Consider the following 26,125-nt stretch of genomic DNA (forward strand, 5'->3'; position numbering starts at 1 on the left):
CTCTGCGCATGCGCAGTACCGTCGCCCCTTGTTCCTGCGTACGCAAGCCGCTTGCGTCCCCTACACTAAAACTCTCTAGTGTGTGCGCGCACGCGCGCGGAGCTGGCAGGGGCAGCGTGGTGCAGAAAGAGAGCAAGCGCAGTGCCAGACCGTGTATCGATCCGAAGACGCCGTTTGCTTCAGACGGTCTCAGAGGAACGCGTTCCGTGGTACACACACGCACACACCTCCCCGCTGCGCCGTGTGCCGTTGTTGGGGCAGCGGGCAACGAACGACCGGCCAGCCCGTACGGTGCCGTGGACCAGCCGCGAGGAATGCGGAGGAGGACACAACTGCAGCAGCTTCCGCTTTTGCTCTTCCGCATCATCGTCGTCATCTTGCTCTTTCTTGCCGCTCCCGCGCTTCCCTTCTCTCCCCCCCGCCCGCTTCCTGAAAGATGGGATCGACCTCGCTGACCCGTTTGCCTTTCCTCTGCGAATCCTCCCCTTTCAGGTTTCCTCGTCCTCCTATCCCCCTCCCCTTCCCCGCTGCTTCATCGGCTTCCTTGCGAAGCTTGTTCAAGGCAGGGGAAAGGGAGGACGAAGGTTCCACGATGTACGGCTTCTTCAACATGGCGGCGAGGAAAGACTCTTGGAACAATGTGCTTCCCAATTCGCGGACGTTTAAAGGTTTTTTAACCGCAGCGGCCGCGAGGATTAAGTCGAGCTCTCTGGTCTGCGTCATTTTAACTTTGCTACCAGTTTAGTAAGATCAGTGCGTGGGGGTATCGGAGAAGCTTCACTTCTCATTGTAAAACTACGCTGATTCAGAATCGACTGCATCATGTTCACCGCTTTTCGAGTACGGGCTGCACTTTGCATTGTAAAGAAAACAGCTTTAATTGTTCGTTGTGACACACTGCTGCTAGTAGTGTAGTGCAGACCAGGTCAAATCGAAAGTTATCTTACATTATCATTCCATTTATGGACCACTGCGCAGTGCAACTGTTTATCGCGGCAATAACTGTCATCCATTTTTTTTTCATTTCTGGTCGCGATTAAGACTTTCCTTTCAGCGCTCTTCTATACTTTTCTATAGCGCACATTTGTGCGTGTCCGGTTCTCGCTTAGCCTCATTGTTCACCTGTCACCTCAAGCATCTGGCGCAGATCCTTGCGCCCACGTGGCCTGTATATCGCCAGACTTGTCTCTCCGCACCACTATTTAAGGTTCAGTGGAAGGAACCGAATCGTTATTTCGTTGTCTGTAATCCTACACACCTAAGCTTTAGCTCGGGGGCTCCTATCCAATGCATGGGAAGGGAAAAGTCATTTTTCTCAGCAACCACTGCACCAACTTGGATGAGGTTTGTTGCATTCAAAGAAAAGTTTAGGTCTAGTGAATGTTGGTAGCGAATTTTTTTTTCTATTTTGGCCGTCGATATTTTTATAAAAATTGTAGAAAATCACAAGCTTTAAGAAAACGAAACTATAACGTTCACAACTCTCTAACTCGGCAACGAATAATGACTTCCCATTTCTGTAAATTTTATCTGATAGTGCATCTAAAGCGGACAAAATTGATGCATTATACGCGTACATGGCTTTAATAGACCACTAATATGTGAGTAGGACTTTTGCAATACTCTTCCAAACAATGTAACACATTCACGTAAGATGTGAACTGATAAATCAAGTTTGTCCGCATTGTATTCTCTAACGGAAGCAGTTTAGATAACTACGATATGCGCTCTTAGTGCAGACCTTCGAATTTGTAAGCTTCGTGATTCCGTTTTTTTTTTTTCCGAACTTAACAATTTTTGAAATCTCCTTTTAAAAAATTCGGGCCCTAAACGGCAATTCCGCTTCCAGCAGTCACTAGAATTTTACATTCTCTCTCGAGTGCAACACCTTTTATTAAAATCGGCCCGGTGGTTATCTCAGAAAAAGCCTTCCTGCATTCCACACGTACTTGAAAAGGCGGCATCGGAGTTGGGCCTGAGCTAAGGCTTCCTCTTAAGATCAATCCACTTAGAGGAACACAACGCGGTCTCAGAAAACGTGATGTCGCGAAAGGACTACAGATGAACGTCTTCTTCGGCACTCAGCTCGCCGAAGTGGCAGCAAATTAGTGATGGTCATATTTTGAGTCAAACATACTCGAACCGTGGCCACATCTGTCGCTGGCGCAATGAGCGGTTCGTGCACTAGTGCAGTTCTTGAAGTGCACCGGCACGAGTGCACCGTAAAACAACGTACACCCTTAAAGTTAAAAGGGTGTAAATGCGTCTATAAGTCACACCCTTCGAGTGTGATTTTATACAAGGGACACCTTCGGGGTGTGAGTTGTATACACATTTACACCTTTTTCACTTTTAAGGGTGTAAATTATTTTACATTGTGGCCGTGGTCCTCTTGTGCGTCCTGCCGCGTGCACGTAGTGCTCACTCTCTCTTTCTTAGCATCTTTCTATCGCTCCTTTCCCTTACTCCCTGTGTGCGGTAGCGAACCTGACGCTCGTCTGGTTGGCCTCCCTTCCTTTTCTCTCTTTGCTTTCTCTCTCTTACTAGAGAGCAAATAAAGAAAAGGAAAGATAAGCTGATTATCTACCGAAAACTAGGCCTAGCTGTCACAAGCCACACGGCATATGACAATTTGCTGTGCCTTAGTAGATATCGATTCATAAGGATCCGTCAATGCAGTTATGGCGTGACAAGGGCCTGTTTGGTGCAACTTACTGTCAACGCCACTTTGTGGCTGGCACAGTCAACAATGTTAACGCCTTATTTATACGGGCGGAACTGCTAATCTCATATTTAACTCCGTTTGAGAGAGTTCTTGTACTCTCTTAGAGGAATACAAGAAAGGTGTACAGGAGGAATTTTTAATACTTCCCTCAAGGGAGTAAAAGGGAGCTTTTGTACTCCATGAGGATAGTACGGAAAGATTGATAGAGTTCCTTTCGCCCATAAGGAAGCACAAAGAGAGTTATTTTTACGTTACTAACGGGAGTACAGACCTTTACTTTAAAAGTTAAAGCCATTTTGGGAAGTGTTAGTACAAGGACAACGCTTGTACTCCCTTTGGCGAACTTTTGCCCCTAAGGGCATACTACGGAAAGGCACAGAAGTTTAGTTCCTGTATTCTCTTACAGGAGGACAAAGAGAGTTCTCGTACTCCCCTAATGGAATGGCATACAATTTCTGGGGAAGCCCGCAAATTGTAGGGAAGTTCATGAAAGGGATGAATTGTCGTCCACATAACTGTAGCACGAGTGACAATATTTCCTTTTCAGAAGTTTAAAGAGTTCTCGTATTCTCCTAGAGCAGTGCTAGAACTCCCCAGAGATGCACCTCCCGCCTGGATTACCCCGACGTGACCAGACTATGCTCTACCGTCTGTGGCTAGGCGTTGCCTTTACAAACGCCTATGCTTTCCTCATAGGAATGGCCAACAGCCCCACGTGCGACACATGTAACATCGACGAGACGCTCGCACACATTATCTGTGTCTGCCCGCGATACAGTGCTGAGAGACAAGTGATGTGCAGAGTGCTGGACCAGTTGGACAATCGTCCACTTTCAGAACTAAAAGCTTTAGGCCAATGCTCCGAAAGAACATCCGCGTTGAAGGCCTTACTCGCGCTAGTAAGGTTCTTGCGGTCCACGGGGCTTCACGACAGACTCTAAGAATGCCGCCGCCTACCGCTCTGTAGTGTACGCGCTTTGTTCGTGCTTGTCTCCCTTTCTTTCTATCTCCCCCTTCTACTCTGTTTCTCTTTTTATCCCTCTTAACCCTTCCCCCTGCGCAGGGTAGCCAACCGGAACTACCTCTGGTTAACCTCCCTGCCTTTCTCTACATTTTTTTCTCTCTCTCTCTCTCCCCAGACGTCTCTCTCATTCCGTAATGCCATGGCGCTCACCTTTACCCAAATCCTCTAAGTTGATACGCTGCTCCGCTTGGCCCTCTCGGAGTTAATGTAGTCCATTCGGGATATAAGACAACTCTTAAAATATAGCATAGATATGAGGCAACTATTTGCTCCTGAAAAAGGAGTCACCAGCACTCCCTTTGTTCCAAGAGCGTATTCAGCCAACAAAATTCGGAATTTTTTTTTAGGATGTACTACCATGAAAGCGGATTCTACGATAAAGCCATATTTTATTTATACATGCACTCACTATGATCTAAATTTAAGCACTGAAGTCCCCACTTGGCGTTGCGAAGTTGCTAGTGCACAGGCCAATCTCAATTTGTGCGTCTTAATTACAAATAAATCCAGCTTTTTTTGGCGATCTGCGGTCCGTATACTGTTGCTCATAGGTGTAAATGGCACGAATTGCACCGTGCACCTTTTATATTGCGCACGGCATCTCATTAGCAAGATCATAAGTTCGAAAATTCTACGTTTTAGACGTCAGAAAAATGGTTTGAGATAAAGAATACGCAGAGGTTGAGTTTAATTTCATAGCGTCATTACTTTAGAACTACCGAATGAAGGCGAACGGCGAGATTAATCGAAACACTTAGAAACCGTGTCCCCACTGCTGCCGGAGCAAATAGTCCATCGCCGCCTTAGAGACCAGCGAGGTAATTAGGCTTCGGGACGTGAAGGCAATGTTCTTAATGCTCCTCTCGGTTTCGTCGTTGTCTTAAGCTTTGCCATATGCAATGTCCCATAGTTGAAATTTTTGAACAAAGTAAGCAGCAGAAAACTAAAATAAATAAATAAATAAAAAGATAGAAAAGATCGAGTCCCAACTTTCAAAGCTTTGTCTTGACGCAGCGGCGTGTTAATAATTTCGTGGGGGAAAGGTGCGAAAAGTAAGAAAATAAGAAAAATAAATGGCCGCGTCCGACTTTCGAGGCTACGAGGAAGCACTGAAAGGTATTAAAAATCCAGATAAGAAGATGAGGAAGGAGACCGCTGAGAGATCCCGCGCCTGCACTGTCCGCGCCGCTGAACTTCATTTCACACTTTCTTTCTTTCTTGCTTTTATTGCTTTTTGAAATCGCGACGACTCTCGGAAGATATGCCCCGCGGTCTCCATGTTCAGTGGAGAATAATGATGCGCGGAGAGCCAGCCGACTGTGTGCCCGGGCTGCGCGCGTGAGGATTTCTTTTACGAGCTGGCCACTGGCGCCGTAATAATTGAAGCGGCAACGGATTCCACACTTCCTTTCGCTTTCCTTGAGGTCTCTCCCTTCATCTCCCCCTCCCCCCCTCATCCTCCCTTGCTCATTTTGTATTCCCGCTTCCCAGCCTCGGGGTTTCTCTGTGATGCCCAATTTGCTGAAAAGATATATTTGTAGAACGCGTTTTTATCATTTTCACGAGCGCAGTTTAGCTACGCTTTATATACTACAGTGGAGTTTGAAGCCCCTATATACCTATTTTCTTTCAAACATATGGTTTTCGGGAGATGTTGGCCCTCTTAATTTGAGCCGGCTACTCCTTTTGACATAGAAATGAAAATATATAAGGAATGCTAGAGGTATGAAAAAATCACATAAGAAAACACTCAAACTTGCGTCAACTCGTATAAGTAAGTCAAACACACTTTATGTCTAGCCACATAAATGAGCGAAACACAGTGAGTCTTAAAAGTAAAGTCCCATTAAAAAAACACTGAAACACACGCTACAATAAAGTCTTGGCATAGAGAAAAACACGGCATAAGTTCGCACGAAGGCACATGAAGTTAGGCAAAGAATTTGATATAGCGTTCACAGTGAGCTTACAGTAGGTCACAAATAATCTGTTCAGTCTATTCTTACCGAGTGCCACGTGCCTTGTTATTTGTATACAATCGTGTCAACGTCTTACTGCGATAGCAGTTATATGGACAATTAATGCGAATTTTCGCCGTCGCCCTGATATTACTTATATAAAGTGTCAGGGCGATAAGATCGCGCCCCGCGATCTGTGTGCGGCAAGACTTTTCCCGCACGCCCAGTGTTGGAGGTCACGTGGTCGAGCTTTTTATGACGTCATCAAGCGCGCGCACTAAAGACACACACGAACGCGGCTTTTTTTTCCCTCTAGTGCGGCCGTGGTTGGGCATGGCGAGGCAGAGCCCACACGTGACCCGCTCGCCCTTCTTCGGAGGTTATCTGCGGCGGGTGCAAAGTTTGGGCGAGATGAGATGGCTCGCGGCTTCATGTGCGCTGTCTTAATCCGCGCGCCTAGTGTTGAGTTCGCGTAATCTCAACTTTCCGAGAAGCGGTCAAGCGAGAGGCAGTACGAAGCGGTCGCTCCCAGCTGCCCACGCTCTTCATCAAGCCAGCATTGTAACAACGAGTGTTCGTGGTCATCGAGTCGGATCTGTTCATGTTGGCCTGTTCACGCGTGACGCCATGCTTGTTGATTTAATCAGTACGCGAATATTTACTGCAATTTATGAGCCCGATAAGACTACGAACCTTACTTGATGTAGTTTAATACTTGGCTATCGCTATATATGCTTCGCCTTTCTGGCGAAACTGCGACTCTTCTGTGTGTGATCTTCATTTGTTCTCTTCTTTTTTTCTGTTACGAAGTACATCAGTGTTCCACGTAGTTTTCTCTTTAAGTAAGCAAATAAAGTTTTATGTAAAAATGAAAGTGATACGCCAGCCATGGCCTTCGGAATCGGGCGGCGCGCGTTGTAAGCGTAATCTCGGAAGCCATGCTCCAGCGCAGTGCACTGCACGTTCGCGTGGTGGTAGCGCTCCATCAGGCGGGGCCATGGTCTAGCGTGCTTGGACGGCAATTGTCCCTCCTGAACACATCTTACGTTGCTATCATGGGTGTTTCACCAGACGTTCATCAACTCGATGTCTCGCAGGAAGGCAATCAACATGCGCAAAATTTGTTTCCTGATTCCTACAGGCCCTCCAAAGGACATTCTGAAAGCTCATGTGCGTACGAGTGCCACCTAAGGGGGCACCCCGCGAGCACATATGTGCGCTTCAGTCGCGCAACTACGCATAACGTGTGACTTAACGTAAATGAGTAATGATTTAACGGCTAAAAGTAGGCAATAATGTTTATTCACTGATTACATCGCGATTTCTGATTTGAAGCAGCTTGAATCATGTGTTACCACAAAAATAAACAATTTACCTCTGCTGCACTTCAAGTTTGTCATCTACTACATCCGTGAATATTGCCAGTACTGCGAGTATCAATTTAGACTGTCGTCCATACTATAATATTTGAAGAGAGAACACGAGTGATGAAAAAGGTAAGGCAAGTAAACAGCTGTCGCCTGAAAAGAAAACGCCGCCTGCATACATGTTCGAGGCCGAGAGGTTGCTATGATTGTTCTTATAGTCTATGAAAGAGAGATCTCCAACGTTCGCTCAATACTTCTTTTTCGTATTTAGTGCAGGGAAGGAATCGTTACGTACTGCAGTTCTTGCACTTCCGTTGGCATTCTCACGAGACAGTAGGAAGCCTTACGCACAGCGTTGGCAAGCACTTCCGCGTGCGCCATACTGAACGAGAGCCGTCCTTCTGTCTCCGCGAAAGCGCAACTGCGACCGGAATCGTTCCACGACGCGCACGGAGCAGCCGAGAGAAAAATGAACAGAAATGACGAGGGATGGAGATGGCGGGAATGGAGTCGGTTCCGTTGCCCTTTTCGCGCCGTCTCCCCCTCCGCGATGCCGCTTGGTGGTGATGCTTCCCGAGAGCAGGGCGGACAAAAGGGAAGCAGGCCGAGGAAGAATGGCCCGGCGCCTTTCCGGTCTAGCGCGTATATCGCATTCTCGCGAATTCAAGCCCCGTTGTGCTATGTATAGTAAATACTGCGCGCGAAGCCTCGGCTTCGCTCTTGAAAGCGTTTTGTTAGGTCTAGTTGGTTTACGAACATTTAGTAAGAGCGCAGCGCATAGGTGCTACGTGGTGAGAGTTAGTATGGATGAGAGAAAGCTGACGCAGGCGCAAAGGCATGGGAGACGAGCGCGGTCACCTATGTTCGTTTCCGTACGTGTAAACTTCTTCTTTCTTTCTTTCTTTCTTTCTTTCTTTCTTTCTTTCTTTCTTTCTTTCTTTCTTTCTTTCTTTCTTTCTTTCTTTCTTTCTTTCTTTCTTCTACTCTTTCCTTTCTTCTTTCTTTCGTTCTCTCTCTCTTTCTTGCTGAAATATCTGTGTGCGTGCTTCGAGTCTAGCAAACAGCCCTTGTTCATTAAATTTTACATGATTGCGTTTAATTGCGTCAAAATATTTTAGCATGAGTAAAAAGAAAAGTAAATAGTTGCCGGCTATAACAATGACGAAGAAGGCATTAGCTACTGCACTGAGCACGAAATATTTTGTTCGATTCACTGACTGAATCTCTCTGACAACATCTTTGAAACGTGCTTTTTTGCCCGCATTTACTAAGTCCTATTGACTTGTGTGAGTGACGACGACATATATACTCGCACATATTTCAGGGATGTAGGCTTGAAACTAATTGATTGGCTTAAAGTCGAAAAGACCACTTGTGACTGTGGCCATAACTTATGACTGTGGCCAAAGTACAAAGCCAAATAATTGGTGGGACTTTTTTGTGTTCGGGGCAGCCTGTGGAAGGAAGAGTGCCATGCCTGCGCTATACGTTCCAATCATTGTCTTGCAAACAAAGAAAATTAATCACACAGCACCACTTCAGAAATAAAGGGTGGTTTCGGCATCGTCACATCAGCGTGCGATGAAAGTGCAGACATTAGGGGTACGGGGGGAAGGCTACAGAACCAACGCCTACTCTCGCCAAAAAATTAAACGCAATCAATAAAACGAGAGCAGAAAAACAGGGGAATGCCACCACCTCTGCAGTGCATATCTAAGTCAGAATAACTCGAATATAACATTCGATGTAAGCTTCTGTCTGAAATAAATAAACATAGTATAAGTGTAATAAACTACCAATTGAGCGGCCACTTGAAGTAACAACGAAATAAATAGCAATTGCACTGGTTCTCTCACCGTTTTCAACGACATTTCGTACACTGCCGACTACACGCGTCGAGAGTAGTGACTCTTTCGCAGTAATACTTCTTTATTCGGAATGAAAATACACTGATGAGATGCTTGGGGGTGGGCGCCTCGCTTAATGCGCATCGTCAAATCATATTTTAATGTCCACTGCGGGAGGACGGCCTCTCCCAGGGATCTCTCATTTTCCATGTCGGTACCCCTATGCCAGCAAATTGACTAATATCATGGCATCACCTTATCCCGTGCCATCCCCGGCTGTGTTACCTTGCACTGGCATTTTTTCTGTCACTCTAGTGGATCCCTAGCTACCTGCTCTACGCATTACATGCCCCGCGTAACTCAGTCGCTTCCTCTTAATGTGAACTATAACATCGTCTACCCCGTTTATTGTCGAAATCCACGCCGCAGTCCTTCTCTCAGAAGGTAACCGAACAACGCGTCACCAACAAGTCCACGTTCAGCACGCTCTTCTGTCTCTTAACGTTACGCCTATTATATTATTCTCTTCCGTCGCTCGCTATACGTGGTCCTTGTAGCTTCTTTTTGTTATCCTCCATGGCTACGCCTCTTATATATATATATATATATATATATATATATATATATATATATATATATATATATATATATATATATATATATATATATATATATATATAGGCGATAATGCAGGCGACGGCATGCATGGTTTTTAGCCTTCGCTAAAAGGAGGCGAAGTGCCGAAGCGCTGCCGACACCCGGAACCACGCAGCTGCCACCACGAACCTCTCCCCCCCTCCCCCACCCCCTCCTTCTTCCTCCACCACTTGGGAGCCAGAGCCTCGCGTCGGTGGCCGAGGTAAAAAGGCAGCGCGAGCAGCCACGGCGTTGAGCACGAGCGGGTCCGTACCCCTCCTCCACCCCCCCCCCCCCCCACCCCCCCTTCTTCATCCACGAGCTTCATAAGTCTGGCGCGCTCTTCTCGGCAGGGGAGCTCCGAGCCACACGCAGAGAAAGGCTGGTGCGTTGTGCGACGTCGTGCGCGCGCGGCGGCGCGAGCCACGCGCTGAGGCAGCCATCGATCGCACCAAGTGCAGCGGCGCGCGCTGCCAGCTAGACCCCGGTTCTGGGGAGATCTGGGCACTCCCCCACCCACCCTTATTTTCCCCCTCTGCCTTCCTCCATTCCTTCCTCTTTCTTTTCTTTCTCGCAGCTTGGGCGTGGCCCTGGGTTCGGGAAGACGCGCGCTGCTTGAGGCGTGGGTCCCTGCGCGCACTTCGCTGAAGAGCCCGCGACGTCTTGCCCGTATAATTATGCGTCGGTTAAGACTGTCGAGCAGAAGTGCAGCAGAACATCGTAACCGGTGTATGTTTCTATATATATATAGACAGAGAGATAAAGAAAGAATTAGGAAGACAACGAAATAATAAGGCATGTTTCATCAAAGGCAAACGATGGCGGGACGCAGGAAATTAATGACTGAGGATGTTGGTGGCAAGTTCCGGTGCGAAGTGCACAAGCTAACTACAACTGCAGTCGTGTTGTTACGCGAAAGCCCCAGCTTCTGAGACCGAACGCGGCCGTTGCGAAATAGGGATGCATGAGCCTCCGTGAATCTATGCGTGGGCTGTCGTTTCCATAGGTTATACGTGCAGTGTAAACGTGATTATAAGCTGTGTAAACGTAAACTAAATGCGAGTGCGGACGTACTGGTGACAGAAGCCGCACTCTTCTATATATATATAGAGAGAAGCGATACCGGCGTAGGTATGGAGCGAGGTGGTATACCGGTGGTTAGCCCTCTAGCACCATTACGGCTACAAGAACATGTATAACATTTTGTATTCCAGGACATTATTTATTTATTTATTTATTTATTTATTTATTTATTTATTTATTTATTTTTTGAACCCTCAGGGCGTACAATACATTAGAGAGGGGAAGGGCTATAGTCACACACACAAGGAAAAAGGTAACGCACAAGAACGCAACGAGCAAATAAACAATCATGTCATCAAATAAGTTATTCGCGCAACTGAGATTGTGTTTTAGACATACAAAAAAAGAAACCAAACGAAAACAAAAGAATACATAAACTAAATAGATATGAGCAAAAAAAAAAAAGAAAACTATTATTCGGATTATGCTTGGCGAGTGATCTGCGAAAATGATCAGTGTCTGTAATGCTGACAAGCGAGGCAGGAAGGTGGTTCCAGTCGGGGCATGTTTTAGGAACGAAGGACTGGGAACAAGTGATGATGTTATGACACTGGATGGTAATTTTGGGCGGGTGCTCTAGATGCGGTGAAATGAAGGAAGCAGGTTGAATGCGTGGTTATTGTTGATAGCCACAGTCGGGCCTAAGGTTTGCATGCTGCATGTGACACCGTCATCTTTCCGCCTCCCGCACATGTTGCGCTAACACAGTGACGTCAACGGGGCTTCTCAAAAGCCATCCTTGCATTGGGAAGAGAACACGTCTGATATCAAATATTTTGTTTGTAGATGTCACATATGTAGGGAGATGCAATATCGCTGGGCACAGGTACAGCTATACCTGTACTTCTCATCATTAATAAAGTTTCTCTCTTTCTATCTCTCTCTCAGCATTATCGTCAACCTGTCTAAATACGCTTTAGCACAAAGACCTTTCACAGAGATTCATCGTCGCAGAGTCTTGCATATAAGTCCACTATAATGCTCTCTGAATTCTATATTCACATCTCGGACATGGTTTACGAAAATGAAATATTTCACTCACTCACTCCCTCACTCACTCACTCAGTTTCTCTCTCTCTCTCTCTCTCTCTTGCCCTTAGCAGTTACGCGCCAACCAGAACTCTGTACCCGAAAATTTCCCAATACCACCATCCCACCTAATTCTTCGCCGTCCTCCGCGTTTCCCCGGCAAGCTACAATCCACCTGTCGGGAATAACGTGCCGCACAGCGACGACGAGGAAGCGCGAGGCGTCCTCACCTTGGACGAGCAGCTGGCTGGAGTAGGCGTCGCTGCCCTGGAGGTTCTTGAGCGCGCACGTGTAGTTGCCGTTGTGCGCCACCCCCACGTCGGCCACCTCGAGCACGGAGAAGTCGTCGAAGGTCTTGATGCTCACGTGGTGCGCGCCGTCGCTCAGGCGCTGCCCGTCGCGCAGCCACTGGAAGCTGAGCGGCGTGGCGCCGGACGCGGCCGAGCACACGGCGCGCACTTTCTCGCCGCGTAGCACCGTCTTGGGAAAGTGGAACGGCTGCACCTTCGGCTCGCCTGCGGACAGTGAGAAAGACGAGAAAACGAAAAAATATATATATTATAAGTCATCATCATCATCAGCCTGGTTACGCCCACTGCAGGGCAAAGGCCTCTCCCATATTTCTCCAACAACCCCGGTCATGTACTAATTGTGGCCGTGCCGTCCCTGCAAACTTCTTAATCTCATCCGCGCACCTAACTTTCTGCCGCCCCCTGCTACGCTTCCCTTCCCTTGGAATCCAGTCCGTAACCAGTCCGTAACCACTCCGATATAAGTATATCGGGCAAATTGAACGTAGTACACGTTGGAACACAATGTGAAAGCGAACGAGCGTTCGCGAAGAGGTTTAATTAAGTGCTACACAAAACTACATGCGATGCAGTTTTGCAGGATGCGTTGTTGGGCAAGTTGGTTCATTGTATTCGGAAAGATTGGATGCGCTTTGTAGACGATCTTCTTTGTCCCGTCTTCTTTCTTGTGATCGTCTACAAAGCGCATACAGTCTTTCCAAATACATGCGGTGCGTGCACAACCGCCTTTGATTGTCATCCTACGGAACGTGTAATCTCGTGCGATGCTTATTGCGTACGTGAAATGTTTATTACGCACGTGTTTATCTCGTGCACAGCTCACAAATTTATCAGCACAGGGTAGCCAGCCGGTACTTACACTGGCTAACCTCCGTGTCTTTCCTCTCCTTGTCTCCTCCTCCTCCTATTCACACGTAATGTTCACGCTTATGCACTACACCATTTACAAGCTATACTGATAAGCAAAGATCAATGAGAAAGTGCATTCAACAGGATTTTAGTCGCATGGCAACCAGACCAGGTGTATTGCGGCAGTGCATTCGGCGGCAGCGTCGCCACGTCCGTCAGAGGTGTTAATATAATCAGGACGTTAATCAACGCTGCACCCACGCTGTAATCAGGGCTGAACGCGGCATTCGATGGAAAGTAACCTCGAGCGGCAATCACGCGGAAGCTGTTTTAGGCATTGCAGCTTGAATACTATCGCCTGGTTTGAAGTAGATGCTGCGAGACTACGCTCAATATGCGCCGAAAACACGTTTCATATGGCGGCTAAAGGACAGCGTCATCAGTATAAAGAGGCATGGTGTCATAAATAGGTGCATGCTACATTTCATTTGTGTGTTACGTGATTTATCTCTGCTTCTTCTTTATATGTGCGCATATGTGCGTGTGCGTGGAAGACAGCCTTAGGAGCACCAGTTTTCCTTTTCTCGTATACGTTGCTCTTTTCTAATCCTGTAATGTCGGCTTTCTGGATATATTCAGCAACCGCGTTATATCTCGGCTGACCAATTTTTGCGCGTGCTGTCAGTGATTGAACAGACAACAACCGCAATAAAAACGTCAGCCATCACATCCTTAGCCATATATTATCCTCGCGCCACTGTATGACCTTAGTGTGGCGAGAACGAGGGTGAAAAACGCGTTGTCAGCCACTCCAGTGTAACACATGTCGCCTCCTGTGCGGCCCTTATTAGGTTAAAATCCAGTGCACGGGCGGAAAGTGAGCGAACCGTGCGGCGATAGCGGGCACGCCGTCTTCCGTAAAGGCTTTACAAAGATCAACGTGCGCGTATACACTACACATCCTCCTGTACAAATAGCGTCGTTTCGAAAAAATGAAAGGGAGCTCGCCACGAGACGAGAACATCCCGCCTCGCGGAGGCGCAGTATCGATTTCACGAGCAGCGAAAATGTATTCTACTTCTGAAATGAGATCCTGGTCTCCCTCTGGAAAGTGCCGGGCCTTTGTGGAGCGGCCTGGCATCCGAGCCCGCGACGGCTCTGGTCGCCTAATCTTCGACTCGCGAAGGCCTGTTTCCATGGAAACCAAGGAGTGGTCTCGCGAGGCAGCTGCAAGCGCACTGCTAGTGTTCTGGGTGTGTTTTAACGTTGCGACGTTCGAAAATATAACAACGCGTTCCATAGCTGAGTGCGCGCAACGCCGCCGGGCAGCATCTACAGCGGCGGTGAGTTTCTGAGAGAACAAACGAAACAAAAAACAGAAAGAAAGAAATCGAGGTTGCTGCGAGTGGAACCTCGGAATTTCGGGCCCGTATTATATTGTATGGCAGTTCCGTTTATTTCTGGAGCCGACGGCCCAGAACTCGAGATAGCAGCAATTTTTTCTTACGAAAGAAAATAAAGGTAGTACCAGGGGAGGCTTGCACGAACATTAACGAAAATAACGAAAATAATAGAGAACGTACAACGCGTTCTTCAATTTGTTATTATTTTCGTTATTAAACGTTCGTGCAAGTCGCCCCAGGTCACTGACCAACCGACTGATTTATTTATTTATTTATTTATTTATTTATTTATTTATTTATTTATTTATTTATTTATTTTAACGTCCCAAGATGCTAGACGTGGTTGACTTGTAGCGTGCAGTGCTTACTTTCAGGCCACTCTGGCTCTCTCACTTAAAGTTATCAATTGAATGTTTACAGCCGACAACTCTTCCGAGGTGAACTTACTCCGTACGCTTTCCTTTCGGATAGATTTACCCAAGAAGTTAAATAAACACATCCGTGGTAAATAAAATTCCAACGCACTGCGTTCCTCCGCAACTATATTCTTTCTTTCTTTTCTTTTTATCTTTCTTCCCACGCGCTACGGGCCGCACCATATCACGGAATATCCGCAAGCTACGCACTCCCCCACCCGTCTTTGTTTTCTCCCCCACCTCGCTGAGTTCCCAGGGGGGGGGGGGGGGGGGCGAATGTATAAAATAGGCAAGTACAATGGCCACCTGAACTGCCTTCGAACACGATAAACTTCCTTATTTATGGCCCTACACGGCTCTGCCGTAACTGGAAGTTACCTGGCGTCGTTTCTTTTTCGTTCATTTACCGTCGGAAGCAGCGCGATCGGACGCCGCGCAGTCAACCTGCACGGACCCGATTAATGGCGCCATAAAAGGCGGCGCCGAACGTTGTCGGACGATGTCGTTGGGGGCTTAAAGAGGAGTAATCAAGCGATGGTAACCCTTTCCCGTGGTTTGTCGCCGCGGTGAGCGGTTGTGCGCTGTCAGGGTTGAATGCGGCAACTATCTCTAAGAACAAAATGGTGTCCTACGAACTCTTTCTGCTCTACTAACTTCCGCGTCCTTTATTTTAACTCCACTTCTGGCAGTTTTGGTAACATCAGACGGAGTGACGTTCATGTTGATCGAGTTCAAACGGAGAGAGAGGGAGAGAGAGAGAAACGTTTATTAAATGAAAAAAGAAATCTGAGTAAATGTATGCGACCCATGGACTCTCTAAAATCGAGTCATACGAGACAAATGGTCATTACCATCGTCATCGACACGATGGCCATGATGATGGTCACGCCACCACCGTCACGGTCATAACCGCCATCGCTCTCGCTGGTGGACGATGGCCTCCCCCAACGATGCCCAGTCGCCCACGTCTTTCCGTAAGCTGTGGTTCTATCGAATGTACATGTATACGCCTGAATATATATAACCTAGTTCCATCGTACCACCGTATTTTCTCGCGCCGTTTCTCTTCCCTGGGCACTCATTCTGTTGCTCCATGAGGTCACAGGATGTATCTGTTCGGCGCATCACGTGACCTGTTTTCAGCCTAAAGGGACACTAAAGAGAAGAAAGAAATAAGTTCAGACGGGCAAAGTACTGTTTGAAATCTGTATTTTCGTTAATTTTGCGATAAGATGTTAATCACTGTAGAAAAAAGGAATGTAGGCCTAATTTCTATATATATTGTCACGTTATACTGACGGTGAAGAACACAGTAAAACCCAAACCGTGAATCGCATAACGAACTCTTTATTGGGCGAACCTAGACGTGCCGGCAAAAACAAGTGGCACGACGATTCGGGCTGAACATCGGGGAACTCGCAGTGATCACTGGATCTCCTTTCGGACTATGGCAGCCATCGAATTCACTTGGGATTGCGACACTGGGGCATATATTTTTAATTACGCGGCGAAACTACAGCATCGGTACGTCAGTGCAACATTTGAAAACATTTCCTTGTATTTCTGGCTCTGTGCATCAGGCACCATAAAAGTTATCGAAATTTGCTAGGTTCCCTCTTTGGCTCCTTTGGAATGCAGCGTTGACCATGTTTACCAGCAACAAATTAACTATATAGGCCCGAAACGACTTTGCCATTATCCACGACGTCACGGTTGACTGGTGCGGTATCTCCAAGGCAGCGTCGCCAGCCATCTCTCACCTATGCGTCTTTTCTAGTTTATCGAGTCTGCCAGCGCTGTATAGGAGGGGCATTTTTTTTTAAATTATATAAACGAAATTCACTAATACCGCTCTACTTACTTCTCTCTTTAGTGCAGAGAGAGAGAGAGAGAGAAGGGAAGACGGAAGGCAGGGAGGTTAACCAGACTGAGTCCAGTTTGCTACCCTACGCGTGGGGAGGGGAATGGGGAGTGAAAGAGGAAAGTGCAGTAGCGTGTTAAATTGAAGTGGTCGAAGTACATTTCGGAGCTCCGAAACAACAGCGTAACCGTATGTGTTTGTTTTTTCGCGTCTTGGTCCTGTTATTAGCGCTGTTACTTTCACGTTTTTTTAGTGTCCCCTTAACCTTATCTTCGGAATATTAGCTACCCGCGTAGCTCTCTAATTCGTGTCGGCCGTCTAGGTTCCGGTCTCTTAAGGTAGCGTACATCATTTTCCGATGATACCACACACCGATGATTACATAATCAATGATCCCCCTCCATTTTTTTTTTTTTGTCAAGGAAGACCAAGGCCCGCCACGATATTTAAAAAATCCCCCCGGAGTTCATCACGTACATCGAATTCCGGGCAACACGAAATCCCGATAGCGGCTCTGCAGCAACCTCTTCGCTTGTGGTGCATTGTCGCATCGGCACGAAACAACGCGAACGTCGTTCCGAGACGGCATAAATTTGGTTCGCACCGCCGCCGTTACACGCGCCATATACTGCGTAATGCGTACCCATCCAAACACCAACGAGGAAAGAACTCAAAGAATGGAAACCATTTTCTACGGCGACTTGCGTAACGCCGGCCGCGCGGCAGGCGCTTTAACCGTTTCGCGGAGAGAACAGCACCGGTCCTGTGGAACGCGCTCGATCGTTACATTGATGGTCTGGAAGTTTCGCCCTGCCGGCAGGATCAGCAGCAGCAGCAGCGGCAGCGAAGCTTCTTCGACCGGCAAACCCGTGAAGCCCAGGCGCTGCGCGGATATTGGTTATAATAAGAACGCGCGGGTCTTGCGGCATCGGATCGGGCGCGCGGCGAGTGGTACCGGCAGCGGTCGGTCCAAGCTGCCCGTCGTTTCCGGCGAGATTTCCGTCGTCCTCCTTGGCAAGCGAGCCTTGATCAATATATACCAGCGACTGCGGCTCTGGCTTATATGGCAACGGTTGTATACACGTATAGCGGTATAATACTTGCGCCACCGCTATACTCACTTCAGTGCGCGCGCGCGCGCCTATAGCTGCTGCGACGCACATATATACATGAGCAGACCGATATGTATGCTCAGTCCCTGTGCGCCTGCACAGGAAATGAAGCTCATCCGCCGCAGTCCCGTATGTTGTAATCTACATGCGGCATGCACGAATCCCAGCGGTGCACGCCTGAGGTTCTAAGGGACGGGCTCGACTTTCACACGTCAGCTTTCACGCCGCCTAACTCATGTATATACGCGCAGTGCATTCTGAGTATGCTACATATTAGATTCCCTAGCTGAAAGTACGCTTTTTTTTGAAGTTTACTTTTACAAACGTGTACGTACGTGTCTGGTTAGAAGATGATGAGAAAAATGTGTATGTTACGTCTCTCTCAATTAGGTTACATATGCAAGTTTTGCAGTAAACTTTCATCCCAACTCGCACGTCAGTGTGTCCGAAGTAATCAAAACATTCAAGGAGTCCAAAGGAGTTAAAGGAAAGTGTGTATAAATACTCTTGCAAGCCGTAAAAAAGTTGTTGGTTGAAAACCGTGAAGTTAGCCCGTGGTCGAGAAAAACGCAAAGCAGCTGTCGTGAACTTCTCGGAAAGCTTTCAGTACTATGTGTATGTGAACGATATCTGCAGAGAAATATGGTAACGTATATATATGAACGACAAGAAAAGAAAACGAGAAGAAACACCTTCGGAGTGGCGCTGGCTAACACTCTAGTAGTAAAGCTTAAGTACCCAAGAATGTGGATAGGAAAACAGCGCCGTGATGCAGGGAGATACAAGGTAGTTTTTCTGAATTCTCAAAGACTTTAGGCAACAGGTGTTTGACGTAGTTGCGTGATCTGTGACGTCAGGTCGGTCTTTAAAAAAAAACGGCACTTGGTTGCAGTGACCTCTTTATATACCGCATACAAAAGGCTTCGTGTATGCTTTCAAAAGGTAGTATGAATCTGCTATGTTATTTTTTTTATCATTTTTTTCTAGATATGGTTTTTAACATATTTTACCACAGAATTAGCGTTGTCAGCTTCTTCGAATTCCTCTCGACGCAAAAAGAGAAAATGATAAAAGGAAGGTAGGGAGGTTAACCAGGACTGAGCCTGGTTGGCTACCCTACACTGGGGAAAGGGAAAGGGGGAGGGAAAGATGAAAAGAAGAGAAAGTCCACTGGAGATATCAGTCGGTCACTCAGTCCGAATCACAGGCGCTCACTCAATCCGGTCGCTTTCAAATACCGCAGCAGCGCTTTTGTGGCCTTTTGTAGCTGCGATATGCGAGGCCAAGGTCCCAAGATCTTCTTCAAGGTGAACGGCTTCCCATCCAGCTGATTGAGAGCTGTGCAGAGGTCTTGCCTTTCGTTTTCATAAGATGGGCAGTAGCACAGTAGGTGTTCTATGGTTTCCTCGACACCGCAGGCATTGCACTCGGCGCTATCAGCCATTCCAATCAGAAATGCATAAGCATTTGTGAATGCGACTCCCAAACGTAAGCGGCACAGCACTGTTTCCTCATTTCGCGGAAGACCTGGTAACAGCCGCAGTTGCATAGAGGGATCGAGGGAATGCAAGCGATGGTGAGTGAATTCAGATGTGTGCCACTTCTCCAATGTCAAAGAGTGCGCTAGCTTGCCTAAGTGTTGGGCTGCGTCGGTCCGCGATAAAGGTATTGAAACAAGGGTTGCTCCTTCGTGTGCTTTTCTAGCAGCTTCGTCAGCGAGGTCGTTGCCGGAGATACCGCAATGACCAGGCAGCCACTGAAACACGACGTCGTGTCCTTTCGCGATCATGAGATGGTGCATTTCTCGTATCTCCGACACGAGTTGTTCACATGACCCGCGACGAAGAGATGCCAGAAGACATTGTAAGGCTGCCTTGGAATCACAGAATATAGCCCACCGATTAGCCGGTTGGTTATTAATATAATCAATGGCACCTCGGAGTTAGGTCAAGACATACCTTTGCGTCGAGAGCGACAAACTCGACTGGTTCGGAGCTTGTTGCTCTCGACGCAAAGGTATGTCTTGACCTAACTGCGATAAATACCGCTCGCGCGTGCTGCGTGTCAGACGCGGTGTAAAGGACAAAATATACGGAAAAGTGCGTGACACAGTTGGCTCAAGAGACCCACGCCTACGAACGGGACGAGTTAGAATATTTCGGCATAGTTGCGTAAATTCAGCAAGGCTGAGCCCTTGCGGATAAGCTATCGACACTCACCGTGAGAATCTTACTGCCACCGAAGGTTATCGATTCACTTATGTCCCCAAAAACAAAGCATTTAAGCAAAAAAGGTAATATAAAAATGTCAAGTAGAAACGTCACTTCGCATTTGCGATCGAGGCCGAACGCAAGGTACGCAGCAGTTTTACCTACTGCCAGGCGTCTCAGTCGGAGCAGCAGGCATTCTTAGTGTGCGGGAAACAAGCCAACTTCGTTGCGACCTCAGCCGATTCTTCCGGCGATTCTCTCTCGCGCAAGAAAGAAACAAGAACGCCGTTCTGGCAGCGCGCTTTCTCTCTCTCTCTCTGACCGCCAAGTATACATGGGAGACCGAAACTCCCCGTTCGCTCGTCGAACGCGCATACACGTCTCGTCTCGTCGTCCTCGCCGACAAGACACTGTCGTCACGGCACGACCGCGAAGTCTCTCGTTTCATTGTCAACGCCGGCGCCAGCGTGTGTACGGACGACGCGCCCTCCCGAGCTGCATGCGCGCGTCTGGAACAGAAAAGCGTGCGTGCTCTGTGCGTTCGCGGTGACAAACGTCGTCGTCGTCGTCGCCGCCGACGTCGCCGCGCGGGTCGCCCGTCCCACCCCAGCCGTCACTGTCACGCACCAGCGGTGCCGACGTCCTCCCGCGCTAACGAGCGCGGCGGGGGCGACTCTGCTGCACCGCTCAAATAAGCGACGCCGTCGCGACATAGAGAAAGATGGTCGCGACGCGACAAAAGAGCGCACTTGACTGACGACCCGCGTAACAAACGCTCCGAGTGATGGCAGAGCGAACTAAAAGGAAGAAATCTCGGCGAGAAAAAAAAAGAGAAAAACTTGAAAATAACGAACAAGAAGTACGGTGACGAACGCGAGCAGCAGGACGCAGTGTCGAGGAGCTAGTGAACGTGTACGGTCACGTACCGCTGACCTCCGCGACGAACAGGCAGACCATGGCGGACATTCTTCGGGAGAGAGAGAGAGAAAGCAAGGACAGGAAAGGTAGGGAGGTCAACCAGAAGAGTATCCGGTTTGCTACCCTACACTGGGGGTGGGGGAAAGGGGAATAGAAAGAAGAAGAAAGGGAGAGAGTAAGCACAGAGTACGTGTGGGAGGGACACTATGCACAGGGACACTATAAACGGTCTCTTAAACCGGTGTACCTCAAGTATTGCAGTAATGCACGATTCTTCGGGAGGCAATCATCCTGCGGGTGCGGGCTCTGATACAATGCACGTGCGCATGGGCGCTCAGAGATAGCATGCGCGCGTGTTTGACGCAGATCGACAAACCGTGGTCGTTCAGCGGCTGTGGCGTTCTGATGCCGAGCGCGATGTCGCCCGTTCGATTCCCCCTCGGCGGCGGTCGCGTTGAAACAAGGGTGGAATGCGAAAGAAAGCACGCTTGCGTAATTATAGTTTTTGTGTGCGCGTTTTGGGGTGCAGTCAGCCCAAGTGCCCTCAAAGCTGCGCAGCTTTATGACCGATACACGAAGCCCCATCAATTCTTATTAGGAAGCTCCAAAAATTGTGTGCCCGCATATCTATATATATAGCATATGCACTCAATCTCTAAGCAGAGTCGGGATTCTGCGCATGTGCAGAAGATAACTGCACTTAAAGTATCAATTATTTACTTTTGTAGCGGAATGGCCCCTTTAGCGTGTACGCAAGCTGCTTGCGTCCGTTGCTTCTGAATCTCCCATAGACTAACGTCAGTGAGTAGTAGCAAAAGTAGTGTTATTATGTGAGAACTGACACTTATTTAACGTCCATGAGAGAAGAATACATAAAGGAAAAGCAGCGAGTTTAACCAGGACTGAGCCCGCCCGTTGCCTACCATGATGCACTGATGAGAGGGAGTGAAAAGAGAAGAAAAGATAAAGAATGGAGCATGTATATAACATAGTCCATTCAGGCTTGAAGACGCTGACAAACTGCAATTATGTGTCCAGTAAGCGTTTCCAGCTATCTATTCATCGACCGTACGCCTGGTCACGCAATAATATCCAGCGCTAAATTTCTCTCTTTTGTTTCTTATACGGTCATTGTTGTATATGTACTTCCTCCATTAAGGGAATGCTCGTTCTTTAGAAATCGCGCAGCTCTCGTTCAAAGCTTATAGGTGCAGTCTCGCCTTTGGAATCCAGTCAGGCGCAGCTTTCATGCGTGCCTCAATGGAGAGATCGCGCGCGCGGTCTCACGTCTCTCTCAATGCATCTTTGCCTCGTCAGGTTTATAAAAGCGCAAACACAGCGCTGTGCCAGCGTGACCGTAAACGTCACGGTGCGAGCTTACTATAGCGTGCCTCTGAGCACGAGCGCTTAATTAGGCGGCATAACAGCCGTGGCCTCCGAAGTTTAGTTTTCGAAGCAAATTGTAAAGCTCTGTGCTTTCAACATTTCTAAAGTGTACATAGCCAAGGTATATGTGGTCCTGAAAGAAACCTAGAAGGCAATCTAATTTTTTTTAGGGATAGACACCCGTGCTATCAATTAATATTGTAAAGAAGCAACATTTTTCTCAATGTAACGGCAGCAACATTTGCTATCCCGGCTCATCGGCGATAAGGCTCTATACGAAGGCCCCGAGGCAAACACCGGTTGCAGTATTTACCACACAGATGGGAACGGCAGGACCGAGTTTGAATCTCAGGCCAGGAGACTCCTTGAGGAGCTCTCTCACATCACATGCCCAGCAGGTGCACATGGAAGCACTGAAGTAAAAAAAAATGAAGAAAGAAAGAACAAAATTTGGTGCGCATGGACACCAATATCAAAAGAAACCGACGCTGATCATTTGCGTGCATATAGCACGGGCAAAACGACAGACATATTTTAAGCTATTTGCGCGGGCGTTTTCTTTTTTTTTTTTTCACAAGTCTACTTGCGTAAGGGCCGCAAGGAGGTTTCAAAGCGAAACGGCAAGGACGATAGATGGCGCTTCCTCGAGCCGCAATTCCCCCGACATTGTAACGTCCCTGGCTCATATAGCGGTTCCTCGTTACTTCCTTACGAAGCCGCGCCAGCCAAAGGGGACCGTCTCCACTCCAAAATTCTTTGTGGCGACGAGCGTCGATCGCTGGCGATGAATTATGGATGCCAGGGGCGCCGAGTAACGAGCATTTCCGCGCTCTTCTCGTGTGGGGGCCGTAAATCGAACCAGCCAAGCGCGGCGGATCCAATCTCGTATACGCCGTTTTATCTTATCCTGTTCGCTTTATTTTGGACGCTTCGCTTATCCCGTGCCGTAGATTATTTTCCTCCACCCGTTCCTTTATTTACAGCCCTTCTTTTTTTTTTAACGCTTCTCGCATCTTTCCGCGCCATAAACACGCTGCCTCTCGGCGTACAACATGATCCGGGGAAGATTGGATTTCGTGTCAACGCACGACCGCTGATGAGCTCGGGGACGCGAGGCGACCGACGCAGTTTGTAGTTTATCCGCTCTTGAAGTGGATCAAACGAGATAAGATATACGTCACGTACAGCACAGTGGCGAGCGTTTTGACGCGAATAGCATTCTTTACATAATCAGAGCAGTTTTCTTTTCGGCTGTATTCATGCTATCCCTCAAGAAATGTGGGCCGATCCCGAAGATAGTGCATTGTAAAATGTGGGCCACTCACGCAGGTTTGTGTGAACGGGTATGTACCACTCTTCATTTAACTGCCTTTCTCTGATTTGCATCTCTCTCTCTCTCTCTTCAATTAACGGCTTTGAGGCCCACTTGGGTCACTGTGTATGTGCCAGTGGCATATATGAGCGGACTTCACGGCAAGACCGCCAGAACAAGCAGCTAGCTTTCGCAAAGGGAAGCGTGAGAGAGGAAACCGATCTCCAGTACGCGCCTCATACACGACGCGTTTCGGCTATTCGCGTATAATGCCCGAATTTTTCATCGTAGCAATATGAACGCAAGGTTTAACGCTTACGGCAGCTTTGTCATCGAATGAGTTTCGCGGCGGAATAGTATACTTCATTTAGACCGTATTGTACATTATGAGAAAAAGTTTTTCGGCGGCTCCTAATGTAAAGGCACAGCAACCGGGAACGGCGAAGCAGCCCGAAGCACTGTCCAAACGAACGCCAGCAATCAACAGCACGAGCCGAGACGAGCCGCGCGTTGGCGATGCGGCTGTGCCGCGAGGCGCGTCTTCTTCTTCACAATTAAAACACTTGGCTTCGCTGTATAGACGTCAACTTCAACGTGTTGTTTTCACTGGCTTTACTCAACAATAAAATAACAAAAACATATTGTCTCATTTGTTGCCATTTGCGTACTGACGACGCCACCCGCATAGGTGGCGAAACGTCTATGACATGACATGACAGGAACTTTATTTGAGCCCTGAGGAACTGAGATCCTGGGGAGCCAAAATCGAAGGCTCCCGAAGATCAAGTCGGTGGCTCCGCCCACGATGGGACCGGGAGATCAAGTCCCGCCGCAATGTCTTGGTCCTCTGAACAGCCTGGAGTTGTATGTGAAGATTGCTGCTCTTGGCGAAACGTCTATGTTTTTGTTGAGGAAAGCCAGTGAAAACAACACGTTGAAGTATGAGTTCTCCTGGCTTTTGGAAGATTTTTTTTATAGACGCCAACATTGTACGCACTTACACGTTGCACGGGATGAAAATAAACACAAGTGTGCGCGTCACGTTTAGTTTTCTAGCATTTAATTAACTGCTTCACGAAAGTTTCGCTTCACATAGATTTCAACATGTGTGTTGGTTTCATCTGAATTTTTTTTTCTCTCTTCTTTTCCCGGAGAAACCGAGCGCGTAAATATGCTGACAATTTATTGAACGGTATGGGCCATAAAAAAAGAATATGCTACCGCTGCCGTGAAAAAAAAAAGATAATATACAATAGACGGGCATGCGCAATGAATTATTAAAAAAAGATTAGATCAAGAAACCATACATCATTGCATAGTCGCACGCGACACGTCGGTCCCTGACGCCTCGCCAGTTGCATAATCAAATCACGTCGGTTTGTGATTGAACAGATAAACAGAAATCGTAGAAGGCGTGGGGTCACAGACATATAAAATTCGACAGGATGGGCGCTGCTAACAATGGCGAGGTATCTTTCGAAGTCAAACTGCGACGGTCGCGTGCAATGAATTACTCCAGAAATTTTCGAGCACCGTTCTCACTCGCATGCAAGCGCTGCCTCAAGACGACGTATATACTATAGTGCAAGTACAGTTCGCGAACTTTCACGCACTGCATGTTGCTATTTCAACGGCCAACCCAAGAAACGGTTGGGCTCAGATATACCGGCTCGACGGGTATACAGAGACGCAAGCGCCCCGCATGTCGCTTTGTTCCAAAAGTTCACGACCTTTTCTCAAAGCCCCCTCCTCGAACAGCGGTCTCGCTGGTTATACAGTCTCGCGAGCTCGCTAATCATCGTCCCGCTAAGAGCCCCGAGCTTGTCTCGAACATAAAAAGAGCGAGTGTCATCCATTGCGTGCAGGGCGTGCGCAGTAAACGCGGTAACCTTACTCGTATGCATGTCGCACGGAGGTTGCGCTTGGGCGAGCCGGCGTGGGCAGAGCTTATTAGGAAGCGAGTCGTCGTCCGTTTCAATTAAGACGGCGGCACACTGCGCAGGGAGACAGTTGCGCGAAACCGCGACGGGCCCGCTTTCATCAGAGCCGCTAGCTCTGTACGAGTTCGTTTGCGTTGCTTGGAACTGCAGTCCCTCCCCCCCCCCCTCCCACCCGTTACAGTCGAAGAGTTCTGCTTGAGTGGAGTCGTGCGCGACTGTTTGGAGCGAGTTAACCCAGTTCTGTCGCTCAGTCTTTTGTTTTGTTTTTTTGTCTTTCTTTAGAACAGCTTGAGCGCCTATACGCGGTGCAACCCGTTCGCCCTCTCATCTCGTGCGCTTTTAAAGTGCGTTCGCGAGGGCCGGACTCGTGATAATTATACAGGCCTTAAGTCGAGAACCGAGTGCTCTTTATGTACAGAGCCTATATATATATACGCTGCGTGCAGTCATGGCGCTCGCATTTAAAGCTCGAAGTTTTGCGCCTGTTTCTCGGTCTCTGTGCGAGGTTAGGCCTTGTTGAAGTCCTTTGTGCGAGCATTGAAATAATCGTCGTTATCTTCTCCAAGACCTCTGACGAAATGGCCTTTCTTGAAGGCGATGAAGAGGGAGAAGCCATGTTGCTTCACTCGAAGGGCCGATCTAGTTCTAAGAAAACAGTTTCGCCTTCTTGCGTCGGACTGTAACTGTGTGACTGTCGAGAGAAATGAGAATGCGGGTCATCTAGTTTGTAATGACTCT

General features: G+C 48.0%; 1 protein-coding gene across 1 annotated transcript in view; it reads right to left on the bottom strand.

Moving 5' to 3' along the window:
• Nucleotides 1-26,125, bottom strand: part of LOC135908368 (cell adhesion molecule Dscam1-like) — a 120,696-nt gene that overhangs the window by 53,537 nt on the left and 41,034 nt on the right. Inside the window, exon 2 of the mRNA XM_065440133.2 lies at nt 11,900-12,184. Coding sequence (XP_065296205.1) covers nt 11,900-12,184 — 285 coding nt within the window. The remainder of the gene's footprint in view (nt 1-11,899; nt 12,185-26,125) is intronic.

The sequence above is a fragment of the Dermacentor albipictus genome, chromosome 5 (genome assembly GCF_038994185.2).
Source record: "Dermacentor albipictus isolate Rhodes 1998 colony chromosome 5, USDA_Dalb.pri_finalv2, whole genome shotgun sequence".
Classification (NCBI taxonomy): Eukaryota; Metazoa; Arthropoda; class Arachnida; order Ixodida; family Ixodidae; genus Dermacentor; species Dermacentor albipictus.